The sequence below is a fragment of the Durio zibethinus genome, chromosome 19, assembly GCF_047325235.1.
Source record: "Durio zibethinus cultivar Kanyao isolate XHJ-2024 chromosome 19, ASM4732523v1, whole genome shotgun sequence".
Classification (NCBI taxonomy): Eukaryota; Viridiplantae; Streptophyta; class Magnoliopsida; order Malvales; family Malvaceae; genus Durio; species Durio zibethinus.
Window position 1 is genome coordinate 17,859,862 of NC_143180.1, and position 14,370 is coordinate 17,874,231.

Consider the following 14,370-nt stretch of genomic DNA (forward strand, 5'->3'; position numbering starts at 1 on the left):
ATTCAAGGATTTTCATTTAAAATTCAAAGAATTTCATTTAAAACTTATTAAAAATTCTCATTTGAAACTTAAAGATAAAGATTCTCATTCAAAGATTTTCATTATTTTTAATATTAAAAATGCTTTTTAAAAAGGTTTTACAACTTTAGAATTCTAAAGTTTTCCTCATAAAATATTTTTTCATTCGAGGATTTTCAACCTTATCTTGAAAAGCTTTTCTCAAAAAATTTAAAATTTTTTATCATGAAAATTCTTAATCTTTCACTAAAGCTAAAATTTTGTATATAAAGAATGTCATGATAATGATGCAAATGTTATCCTAATGATGCAAATGTAATAGTCTAGATTCTCATAATAATGCAGATGTCATACTTTAAACTATGATTTAAATGTTCACTGTATGATGTAAGTGCATAGTCAAACCAAATTTCAACTATTCACCAAATTATATGAGTGTATTCTTCAAATAACAATGCAAATGCAATGCATGTAATGTAGATGTCACTAAAATTAATGTCATAAAAAAATTCTAATTAATTGTAACAATATGGTTATCGAGATTCCATCATATCATCTTTTCCCTTTTTAACTTTTTAGCACTAATCATTTCAGAATAAATTCCATCCATCGATCTACATTATTTCCATCATCTAATCATAACTCATAGGTCATGTCGACCAATCCATCACCATATTCATCACTTGATCACCTCATATGTCCTTTCAAATATCTTTTTTAGGATTTTTCCATCTTTTTATTTTCCTTTTGCCCCATTGATTTCTATTTAAATGAATGCATGAATCTTTTCTAAATATTATCATTCATTCATTATCATTTCAATTCTAGATAAATATAATACAATCATACATATTCTCAATTTATTCTGAGGATGCAAAAATAAGAGAGTACAAAGTGAATTAGGAGAAAGGTATTCAATACAAGAACGAGTCTGGTAAAAAATAAATAGGCAAAGAAACAAATTCAAAACATATTACTAGGGATGATATTGAAAGGTACAATCATGTCTAAACATGAATATTAAGATAATTCTTAATATTAATTCAGAATTTTTTTTCAAAATCTCATTACATTGTCTTTTAAAATTATTTTGAGCTTATCCAACTTTGCTCAAATAGAAAAGAAATAGATACTATGTATTGGGCTTTGGGAGAAAAATTAGAAAGTATGCTTTCGTCTGTTTTTATTTTAAAAAATAAGATAACCTTTGTTTGGTTACATGGTAGGAAGGAGTTCTCATCGTGTTATAGTATCGTTTTGACATGGGTCTGGTGCCAAAATAACACTCAATTGCAGATATGGGTCCAATGCCAAAATGACACTTTAATATAGTGTAAACTCTTTCATACAACAAAACTTTTTAATCTTGCTGATTTTTTTTTCTTCTATAACAGACAACAATGTAGCTTATACTCTATTTTTCAAGAGAAAAATTAAGGTATGGTACCCTGTTATGACTTATTAGAGCTAAAAACAGAGACAATGCATTATAATGGCAAAACATAGAAGTCCCTAAAAAAAAAAGTAAAGAATGTAGAGAAAACAAGAAACAAACTTTAAGTAATAATATAAAATAAAAATAACATAGCTTTGTCAAAAGGAAAACGTTATTTGCATGCCTATTCATGCACATTTCATGCTCACCCTAGATTGAAAAAGGTTATGATACATTTGTCTCTTGCTAGCTTAAGATGGGTATAAGAAGTATATGGATGGATTACAAATAAAAGGTCTTTTTCAAAATTGGCTGGTTTGAACCTTAAACATTGAGGGCTCGATAGTGGTCTCAATTTTCCCTTAATATTCAATACTACAGTGGCTTTGTAGAAGGCTTTTTTTTACCTTAGTAAAAGATTTGGTGCTATGGTTTTATTCTCAACGAAAAAGTTTTGGATAGATTAGGGCTGTAAATGATATATTAGTACTCACAAGCTACTCGGATTCGATTCGATTAAAACTCAAATTCAATTCAATAATTATCGAGCTGAGCTCGAGCTCGAGTAGCTCGACTTATCGAATGAGTCAAATTCGAGCATGTTAATACCCGACTCGAATAGCTCGCGAGCCTAATCGAGATTTTTTATTATATATATTTATTATTTTTTATAAAATTATTATTTTACCCTTAACCTAAAAAACCTTAAAATTTTACTTTCTTCTTTCCCTCTTTCTCTCGTCTCTTTCATCTCACGCGATGCCCTTTTCTCTTACTCTCTTTCAATATTTCGAAGCTAGTTTCCAGAGTCAATGCAAATTTAAGACAAATCAAATTTGAAAAATCCAAGATAAATCAAAGTTGGAGCAAGCTAGAGGTGTAAATGATACATTAGTACTTGCAAGCTACTCGAATTTGATTCGATTAAAACTCGAATTTGATTCAATAATTGTTGAGTCGAGTTCAAATAACTCGACTTATTGAACGAGTCAAATTTGAGCCTGTTAATACTCGGCTCGAATAGCTCACGAGTTTAATCGAGCTTTTTAATTATATATATTTTTATTATTTTATTTATAAAATTACTATTTTACCCTTAACCTAAAAAACAAATTTTATTTTCTTATTTCTCTTTTTTCTTTCCCCCTTTCTCTCCGTCTCTCTCATCTCATGCGACACCCTTTCCTCCCACTCTCTTTCAATATTTCAAAGCTAGTTTCCAGACTCAACTCAAATTCAAGACAAATCAAAGTTAGAAAATCTAAGATAAATCAAAGTTGGAGCAAGCTGCTACTTTTTTGGATAACTACAAAAGGTTTTTCCATTGTAAGTGAACTTTACAGATGCACCCATGGTTTTTTCTTGTGTTTGATTATGTAGTCATCGATGTAATTTTGTACAAAAAAATAATGATGATAAAGTTTTTGGGCATGATCCACTTGTTCTATTTGTCTTATAGTTCTCTAATAGTCTTGACCAGAGTTTGTCCTTTGTTTGTCCACATTTTATTAAATATTTTATAGCATGATTAAACATGACTTTGGCTCATCGGGTTTGTATACATTTACCTCTAAGGAGTCAACAGACACGGCATTGGCAAATATGGTGTGGAGCCATTATCACGCTTTGAGATCTTACTTTGCCAAGTATGAAGCCATTATCATAGTTGTTAAGTTAACTGATATATCAATTACCAAACAAAAATTGGATGATTGTCATTTGAGTTACAAACTCTAACCCCTTGTTCACGTTGCTTGGGAGAAAATTTTTCTTCGATTCAATCCAAATCCCATGTCATCCAACCTCTCATTGATGTTGTTTGATTTTTGTTAATTTCATATGCCCTCCTACCTTCGTTTCAGTGACTCATAGGGTTTCCCTCAGCTCAATCTTTTTGGTTCTTAAGAATGGTCACCACCTATCCCAAGATCAGAATGATTATTGCTGTCCGATTGGTCTACATCCATCCCCGAATGTCATCAGCTACTATTTACTTCCCCACCATTCTTGTAACCATCACCTGTAATCCGCGCAGGCCCATCATACAGAAAAGTCAACTACGAACCAAAATAAAATAGAAAAACAACTAAAACTTACTATCCTTAGGCTTAGCTCAGCGTTAAATTTTGCATTAATAGGCTCAGATGACCCACCAGAATGTTTAGGGGACGTAATGTCTAATTGTGATTGACCTATGAGCTAGGTCTCAAAAGATCGACCCATATGTTAATTTAGTATTTCCTTAAATTTGTAGGCTTGATCTATCCATTATAAATATAAATGCATTTTGGCCATGCATTAGATTGTAAACTTGTCTATAGAAAAATGAATCAATTTTGGAAAATGTCCACTGCATAATTTCTTTGAAAAAAAATTCATTTTGTTGTATTCTAAATAACTTGTTACATATGCCGATCCTAGTAGACAAACCTTGATGGACTCTTTTTCATTTCCTATCAATGTTATTCATATAGGGTGCTTGCTGACTAAAGGATACATTGAAACTGATTTGGTTTATTCTATCTATGTTTTGTCTGTATACATTATTGCATTTCTTTTCATCTAGCTCTTGTGATAAAAAAATTTTAGGATGGACATTGTAACAACAATTGTCATATCTGGCAAAAACTATGTATATTGCTTGTAATTCCCATAGATGGTTATCATTTACTGCTAAATTCTATACTCTTCCAATAACTTGTTTCTTGCAACTTGTTTGGTATGTTTCTCGCAAAAGAATTTACTGCACATGTTTTTAACAATTTGTTTGACATTATTATTTGATCCCAAAATTAAATTATTGTTTTGATTTGTCTTTTTTTTTTTGTTATAGAGAACTAAACATGTCATCAACCACATCAGATATCTCTTCTGTACCAGTTCAGTCAACAACAAATTTTTTTATTAGTTGAATTGTGTCAGATGATGATAATGATTCAATGAATGAGACTTTACAAACTACTGATGGCAACATAGATAAAACACCAATCACTGATACCAATGATAGAGAATATGATGATGCTGGCCTTAAAGAGTGTGAGAAAGGTAATGAGAAAAAAGGTAAAAGGCATCTGCTGTTTGGTTGGAGTTCAAAGAAGTCACTTTTCCTTATGGTTCTAAAAGGGAGAGTGTGTCCATTGCAAGAAAAAGCTAGCAATAAATGCAAGTAAAAATACAACTCAATTTAAAAGGCACTTGATAACTTGTGTTAAACGAAAATTTTTTCAGAATTAACAACAAATGATCAACTTACAACTATTAGACATATGTGGTGATGTACAGATACTACCTGCTCTCATAGATGACAAGTTTGATATGGTAAAGATGAGAGAGACAGCTGTAAATTGAATACTCATGCACGAGCATCCTTTTTCGATTATAGAAGAGGAAGGTTTTAACATGATGCAAAAATGTGCGATGCCTGAATGGGAAAAGATATAATGCAATACTATTAAAAAAGATTATATGCAAGTGTATGAAGCAGAAAAAAAAAATTAAAGGCACTGTTGAAGACTGTCAGTAAGATTAGTTTGACGACAGATTTGTGAAAATCAAGTAATCAAAAGATTGAATACATGGTTCTTATAGCACACTTTATAGATTCTAATTGGAGATTACAAAAGCGTGTTATCAGCTTTATTCACATACCTCCTCCATGTCGCGGTGTTGAGATTATCGATTGTATTTTTAAGTGTCTAAAGGAATGGGGAATTGAAAACAAGGTGTTTACAATTTTTGTGGACAATGCTTTAAGCAATGATATGGCTATTAGAATTCTTAAAGACATTTTTTCAAGAAATAGAAGGTTGCCTTGTGGGGAAAAACTATTTCATGTTCGGTGTTATGCATACATTTTAAATCTCATAGTTCAAGATGGTCTTTTGGAGATTAAGAATGTGATTGGTGATGTTCATGAAAGTGTCAGTTTTATTAATTAGAATGAAGCAAGACTTAACTCATTTTTTGACATAGTACAATAGTTACAGTTGCCTGATAAGAAACTCATTCTCGATTGTAAAACACGTTGAAATTCAACATTTGAGATGTTGTCCACTGCAATCAAATTCAAAGAAGTGTTTCTAAGACTTAAAGATGAGAATCTCATTATGAATATTATCCAAGTCATGAAGATTGGGAAAAGGTAGAGAAAGTTTATGAGATTTTAGAAGTTTTTAATTCAGCCACTAAAATCATCTCTAGAAGTGATTATCCAACTTCAAACCTATTTCTGAATGAAGTTTATCATGTGAAAGTGTTGTTGGATAAAAGGATGAATGATAAAAATGAATTTGTTCAAGTAATGACTCACAAGATGAAGAGTAAATTTGATAAGTATTTGGGAGAATGTAATTTGTTAATGGCTATAACAACTATCTTGGACCCAAGGTGTAAAATAAGGGTGGTTAAGTTTTGCTTTCCTCGAATGTACCCTAATAGAGAAGCAAAAAAAATATTGCTAGAGTTCGAGATGCTCTTTATGAGATTTATGAAGAATATGTTTGTGAATATCAATTTGGCAATGAGCATAGTACTGAAACTCAAGTGCATGATAGTGGCATTAGTGGTATGAATGAGAAGCTTCTTTTTATGGTTGGTTTGAATTTGCAAATTATGTAAAATTAGTTGAAACTGCTCAACCACAACAATTTGATCTAAATGTCTACCTAGCTGAGGGCTGCTTTATTTGTAAAAAAGATTTCACTAAGTTTGATGCTTTAAAATGGTGGAAAGCGAGCACTTTGAAGTATCGTATTTTATCCAAGATGACTTGAGATATACTTACTATTCTTATCACTATAGTGGCTTTAGAAGCTACCTTTAGTGTGGGAGGTAGAGTTATTGATACTTATCGTGCTTCTTTAGCTCCTTTCACAGTGCAAACATTACTTTATGGAGGAGATTGGTGTCGAAATCTTCATGGTGTGAAGAAGAATAAAAAAGTGAGTTTATTTTTATTATTATTTTGTTCTTGGGTGATTATCATTGTTTTAATCTAATTTTTAACTATTATTTTCCTTTACTTTATCTATATAGAAAGAGAAGAAATCAATTGAGATTGCACTCAAAATTCCCTAAAATGAGGATATCTAATGTCTTCTATACATGTATGAAATATTATTGCTAAATAACTTTAATTTGTCACAACATTACTAAAGAAAAATAGGTGGTAACTAGTCTAGATTGAGCTTTTTGCATTATAGTTTACGAACCATAGGTTAACTAATGACATAAACTCATGTTAAGGCAATTGACAAGACACTGTTTACATTTTCTGCTTTGATTATAAGGCAATTGACAAGATACAATCCATGTTGATGTTAACGTTAAAAATTTAAAGTTATTGATCATTGCAATGATATCACAATCTCTTTTTTACATGGGTGCTTCTATTATTATTCTTATTGTTAATTATAATTTGTTTGTTTTGTAATTATTCTTTTGTGTAGGCTTGTTGAAAAACAATATGAGCCTAATGTTCATTTGAAGACATAATATTGTGAAGGCAGCATATGTATTGTTGTTGGTTTATTGTAACTTATTTGTGAACTTATTTGCTTGGATATTTAATTTCTTTTAATTAGGACTTTAGTTTCTAAGTTTCATTATGTGTTTTATTTGTATGTTGTATTTAAATCATTTGATGAGACTTTTATTTGCTTGGATTTGGCTGTTGTGTAAGTTATTATTATTATTATTATTACTGTTCTTGTTGCTACTATTATTGTTATTATCTTGAAAATATAATATTTATTAATTTGATAAAAAGTAGTTATAAAAGATCTTGAACTCGAGCTTGAGCACCAATAATTGAATTTTTGTCGAACATATAAATCGAGCTTTATCGAACGAGCTCAAGTAGTTTAATTTCGATCACGAATCAAACTCGAACTAAAAAAATAAAACTCGATCAAGTTCAAATCAAGTATTGAGCCACGAGTTGAGAGTCGAGCTCGAGCTCGAACTCGAACTTTTCACTGTATCGACTTGACTCGACTCGATTACACCCTTAAAGTATATTTTATTACCTTTTTTAATCATTTATGGAGATTAGATGTGATTCATTTTCTGACTTTTAAAATAAAAACAAATAAAATAACTTTTAGGAAAAGACACTTCATTGATGTAATCCTTTTTAGCATCTTTTGCTCCAAAAAGATGTGCGCTTAAACACCGTAACACTGTGCGTCATCAAAGAGGCCTCCTCTTAGGGGTTGGGCGGTGCTGTTGAAGTTTGGGGCTGTGCCTTTGCATGCCTTAACAAAACTGGTCCAGATTCTTTGTTTTCATTTTTGTTTTTGTCTGGCTGGCTTTATATATCGAGGGCTGACGTGTTTTATTTTTTCCTTTCTTTTTTCTTGCCCTGTGAAGGTAGAAAGCATGAAAATGCAACCACTTCGAATGGTTTTAAGGCTTTATGGAGGCAACTGGCCTTTCTCTTAATGTGATGGAAATTGAATGTTCTTATGGTGTGTATTTTTGGCCTCGCTACTTCCTTCTGTCGTTTCCCTTTTACTTGGTTGCTTTGTACTTAGGAATTTATCATGTGCATACTAATGAACTCTTCTGTATATTTGAAGTACTGGTTTTTGTAATGGTTTTTTGGTTGCATGTCCAAAATTTTCTTGCTCTGTGAAGGTTGAAAGTATGAAAATACAACCACTTCGAATGGTTTTAAGGCTTTATGGGGGCAAGAGAGAGAGAAAAAAACTTTAATCTATGTGCATGGTCTTACTAAAGCAGGCAATATGTTCAGCTATGAACCTATAGCAAGCAAAGGGTCGTTTAGTATAGTCCTTGAAAGAAATTTCCTCTGCTTTGGTTGGCAGCTTGCCCACCCATTTTTCTAATCTGTTGTTGGCATGTTTTCCTCTAAAAGGGATCATGCAGTTGTAATTCTGACAATATTTGAATCGGATTGCCTTTATTCAATCATCTGATACGTAATCAGCAACTGATTTTAGTTTTAATTTCATGGTCGAATTATTGTTTTTGCCCTTATTGTTTCCTCACTTTTAAGCTATGGTTTAGGTTTCCAGTGTGGAAAACTGGTAGTGATTCACCAGATGTAAATTCTGAATATTTGGCGAGTGAAGTCTCTCTTGGTAACAGTGTATACATAAAAAGAGGGCAGTGTAAAACTTTTTTAGGAGAATATACATATACTGTGTAAATTGATTCGTCATATATACAGTGTAAAAATTTATATTGTATTAGTTGATTCGTCATATATATATATATATATATTTATATATTTTCTCTTTTATTTTTTGGGTGCATAAGAGCTGAAAACCTCAATCGAAAGCATAAGCTTTATGCTTAGAAACACCAACAGAATCCTCCTCTCACATCAAGTGAAACATTGGAAAGAGGAAGCTCATCAAACTTGAATTATATAAGTACATGTATAAATATATATTATATAAATAAAAGAGAAATTCCTTTTCGGTTGGACCATCCTTAGATGTATAGTTATTTACCGTCTAAATTTGTCACAAAAAAACTTACGTTAAGTTTGATGTGAGTTGCAGATACTCAAATTCCGGACTTCAGTTCAAATGCTGATACCAAATTATGTTGAGTAATCAATTATCCCAAAATACTATAGACTCAGTTTCACTTTCACATTTAAGTTTAACAATAATAACATTGATACAATAATGCTGGTGCCAAATATGGCTAGGTTGATCCAGAAAGACATGGCCACTTGATCTTTGGTTGAATCGAACCAAGCAAATAAATATGTTATTTCATGCAATAACAGACCTTCCGTTACTTGTTCAACAAAAGATAAAAAACAATCTACCGTCCTTGAATTGATGAACCCCTATCTACAAGATGATTTGGGGATTGAAATTCTCTATCTTTTCTATCTTGGTTCCAGAAACACTTGAAAGACTGAGAAACAGCACCATATGATTTGATTTGTTCTCAATACATCGAGAATTCAAGGATTATATACATCATTAGTTTGATTACTTTTGATGTTTTCATGCTAATAAACTTGTTGCCTAAAACAAAATCATAAACTTTATGAGAACATATTAATCAGCACTAAGTTAACATGCTTGATTAACTTATATACTTGTTGCCAAATTACCATTTACTTAGGAGTTAAAGAACTGTTTATTACTAACAACCAAAACCTCTTGTAAAATCTTATGGTGCAACATACGTACAATAGTGATGAAACTGCAAAGGGACTTGGCTCCTTCAACGCAGGACTTTTAACAAGCGTTGGTCGCCAAGCTTGTAGGCATAACATTGCATTGATCCATTGGTGCAATAGAAAACAACATTTGGTATATGCTCAACTTTCCAATGATCTGGTCCTTCAATAGGTAGCAACCTTCGAGCAAAACCATTTGGCATGTTGTGAAATGTCAAATGTTTAAGGCTATTCAAGTGACAAATAGTCCCTGGCAACTCCTCCAAGTCTGGACTTGGCCCGATCGATAGCCATTCAAGAAAAGGGAATGCTCCTTCATCTATTAGCAACCCATTCAATCCATTCAACATACGAAGTGCTAGTTCCTTGAGTTTCTGAAAGTATCCATGTTCAAAATGCAGTTGAGCTCCATCATAGCCATTTGTCAGCTGAAACTTCAATAGATTAGGCAAAACTCCTAGGATTTTAAGTGAATCATCAGATATTCTTGACCAGTGTAAACCAATTCTAATTAGGTTCTGCAATTTAGAAATCCAATTTGGCAGCTTTGTTAATCGTCCTCGTAGGCAGAGACTTCGAAGGAAAATCGGAGGATAAGACATGGATTGCAAATGAAGATATTCATCATCTTTTGTAGAGGAAATGCTTAATGATTGAAGGCTGTTCATCTGCTCTAAAGCCGTACATAGAGCAAACCCATGTTTTGGTTTCAGCTTAGAGATTCCTAGTTTCCTCAACTGCTTCAACCTTCCCAACTCAACAAAAAACTCAGCCCCTTCATGTGTTTCCATCCCTACAGTAAACAGCTTTTCCAGAGACACTAAATTTGCAAAACTGTTACTCATCTTGACTCCTCTGCGACTATCAAGATTGGAATTTCTATCATAAATTGTATAGTAAGCTAGAAGAAACTGCAGATTATAAAGCTTGCTCACCTCAGCTGGTAACTCACGTACAAGAGAACGTTTTAGATCCAAAGTTTGAAGATTATGCAACTTACCAATGGACTTTGGGAGCATCTTCACTTTTGTATCTCTTAGACTCAAATATCTCAAATGCAACAAATTACCCAACTCCTCTGGCACATAATTCAAGGGGACTCCTTTAAAATCTATTTCTTTCAAGAACTTGAAATTTGTGGACAATATATTGAAAAGAGATTCAGGTAAATCTTCCACCTCAAAGACAATGATAGAATGAGTTTGTGACTTACTAGTGCTCCCTGGAAAATTATTTGGTGTTTTATATACTGATATATGTCTTGCTATGCCCTTACAACTGAGCAAGTTTTTTGGGGAAGTTTGAATCAAATTCAGTTCTTCCCATTTGGAAAGAATGACTTCACGCATCAAATCATGAACTCGACATTCTCTAACTCTTCCCATGGAATCAATCCATTCAACTTGAACCAAGCTTCGATGAATGAGCTCGATTAAGTATTCTCTTGCTACGTCTTCCAATGTGGCATGTTGTTTTCGTTTCACAAAACCTTCAGCAATCCATAATCGAATCAGTCTCCCACAACTAATTGAATGATCTTCTGGAAACATGCCCAAATACAAGAAACATGATTTGAGATAATAAGGTAGATCAAGATAACTGAAACAAAGAATCTTTTTTATGTATGTAAGATGGGGGTTGCTGTCAAATTCTTCACTGAGGCTATTATGCAAGTTTTTCCACTGTAAGACATCTTTGCCTTTGGTTGATAAAAGACCTCCTATCGCTACAATAGCAAGTGGCAACCCTTCACATCTTCTGACAATGTCCAAAGATAACTCCTTCAATTCAAGGGGGCATTGCTTCTCTAGATCAAACTGGAATGCTGTTCTATATAAGAGCTCTTGGGCCAATTCTAGAGGCAGAGGTTTCAACTCATGGATGTGAATAAGTGAAGACTTTTTACAAAATTCTGCAACCTTAGCATTTCTTGTTGTGATCATGATCCTACAACCTTTATTATTATCTAATAAAACACGTTCTATATTTCGCCAAAAATCTTGGTTCCACACATCATCAAAAACAACAACATACCTCTTGTCTTGTAAATATTCTCTGCATTTGCTAATCAGCTCTTCTTCATCCATTTGAGCAGTTGCATTGGGAGGCGACTCTTTCCTTGCTTCATAAAATCGTCTCAACATGGTTCTTAAGAGCTCTTCCACCTTGAATGATTGAGATACTGTGATCCAAGCATGGCAATCAAAGTGCTCAATCACAGTTTGGTTTTCATAAACTTTCCTGGCAAGAGTGGTCTTGCCAATGCCTCCCATACCGACAAGTGAAATGACGAAGCGTATGGATGGCCCGGATATCAATCTACATACCAAATCATTTCTAGGAGAATCAATGCCCACAAGTGCATTATCCTCAACAAATTGGAGACCAACTCGAGGATCACGCCATATTTTAGTCCCAGCAACAGCATTATTGCTTGATCCCTCTTTTTCTGAGATGTTGCAGCCATATCTTTTTCTTTTTCGGCCAATTTCACAGACCGATCTTTTGATAGCTTGAATCTCTGATGCTATCTCATGACGCTTTTTCATACCCTTCAGGAAAGAAGCTACTTTAAACAAATAAGCCTTGATGGTACCATGCTGTTCATGGCGGTCATGAGTCTGGTTTCCTACATGAAGGATATAGTCATCAATGGCATCTTCTATCCTGTAAGCTGTTTCCCTTACAAGTTTCACCCATGTTTTCACTCCATTAGTACTGTTACTATCCTCTCTGACAGCTCTTGCATCTGCTTCTTTTAAGAAACATGTAATGAGCTCCAGTTCAACCTTAATGTCTTCAACTTCTTCATGGATACCTCTTAGCAGTTCCACATCTTCATTCAGCAAGGTAACTAACTTGTCCATAACCACACTCACAGCAACCTCAGCCATATAAATTTTTCTGTCAGAATTTCTCTTGGATAGATTTTTGAAGATTGGAAGTTAAAACAAACAACATCAGGTTGGGGTGTGCAAAACTGATATGAATTTAGTTAAAACAAAGAAATTTTTTTGGTAATTAAAAGTTTAGAGGGACGGCTTCCTTCCGACCACTAACATAGATCGCAGAATTCAAAGAAACAAAAAAAAAAAAAAAACCACAAAAAAGTCGGAACTTTTATCAGTGCAACGCATTAAAACAAAGACTTTGACTGGTAGAGGTAGTTTCATTCCAAGTAGTCGGCGATATTTGGAAATATCTTCTTTGTTAACGATTATGTTGTGGCCCACATTGCTGAATTTTGGTCCTTCAAAAATTTATATAAGCTCAACAAATTGCTTAAACAAAATCATCATAAAGCATTTTGCAAAGAACCAAATATGAAAGATACAATTGAAAAACAAATGCTCTAAATTAAACACACAAATCCTCGTAACAATCCAACCCATCTTAAATCAAACTGAAAAAAGAAAAAAAAAAAAAAAACAAAACATTGGCAAATGAAAACAATCTAAACCTCACAGGAAAATACATAAAAAAAAAAAAAGTTGAAGTCAAATTTTCGAAAATGAGGAAAAAAACAGGACACATCTTCAAATAAAATGATAGCAAAAAGAACAAACATGAACAAAGAAAAATGGAAAGAGAAGAGCTGAGAGGAATCTAGAACCTAAAATATGCATAATAAAAAATTACATGTGAAAATGGATTTTGCAATTTACAACTAAAAGCTGCATTGTGATCATTATTTTTAGCATAAAAAAAAGAACAGGATAGGTATTTCACGTCTATCAAAAGCTGCTACAAGCGAGGCCAACATTTTACTACTTAGAAAAAAAATTCATTGCTAAAAAGATACAAACCCTAAAGCCCAGGTTGCAGATAACCTTAACTCTATTAAAAAATTTTGTGATAATTAATTATGAGCCCAATCTTTTAAACAACATATAAAGCCAGGCCTTCATATAAATAAATAACTAAAATCCAAAGAATGTGTTAAACCCAGGTTGCAAACAAATGTGTAATATGTTAACCCCAATCTATAAATAAATGAGGACTAATTAAAGAAACTATCTATCATAAATTAACAAATTATTGCATTGAAATTTTAGTGATTTATTTTTTTTTTGTTCATTTCGTAGTAAATATTTGCTTTTTATTTGAAAATTTATGGCAAAAATACTTCTAATTGCTTCGATATTTAATGTATAAGTAAAAATATAAAAAATATATATACAATTTTGGAGTAATTTCTTATGCATTTTGATGCAAAAATTCATCATTTGGCTGAACTACTATGAGCTTGCTTCAATGCCATTCTTAGTAGATTTTTCCTATCTTTTCTTCATTACTTCCTTTGTTTAGTTAAGCCTTAATGGAACTTCAATTCAAGCTTTAGTCTTCATATTTTCATTGTTTAATTAGGCTTTCTAGCTCATTAAGTGTTTATTACTTTTGTAGTAAAGTTGCATAAGCTAAATAGGAGGCAATGCAATAGGTACGGTTTTGGAGCTAGCATTAAAGTTGAATTTTTTTGGAATTTTTCATGGCTTATTTAGCATTTAGGTGATTGTTTATTGGCTGAATTTTGAAGAGGGAAACTACACATTTGGTGCCAAATGGAAAAGAAGGATTCAAGCTAACCATTGGATGAAATCAAGTGGAGATCAAAAAAATTGCTGGCTCTTCTTAGATTTAAATGGAAGACTAATAACTTGCAACTAATGTGCCATTTTAGAAGCTTCTTATTGGTAATAATTATGATTTTTTGGAGCTCAATGGATCAAAGGAGGACAATTTGAAGATG

The 14,370-nt window shown here is 32.5% G+C and overlaps 1 protein-coding gene across 1 annotated transcript; it reads right to left on the reverse strand.

The window, feature by feature from the left end:
* Nucleotides 1–9,502: 9,502 nt before the first annotated feature.
* Nucleotides 9,503–13,504, reverse strand: LOC111309921 (disease resistance protein RPM1-like). Its single transcript, XM_089748732.1, has one exon. The coding sequence runs from the start codon at nt 12,512–12,514 to the stop codon at nt 9,665–9,667; it is 2,850 nt and encodes a 949-aa protein (XP_089604858.1). The 5' UTR covers nt 12,515–13,504; the 3' UTR covers nt 9,503–9,664.
* Between the last annotated feature and the right edge of the window lie 866 nt (nt 13,505–14,370).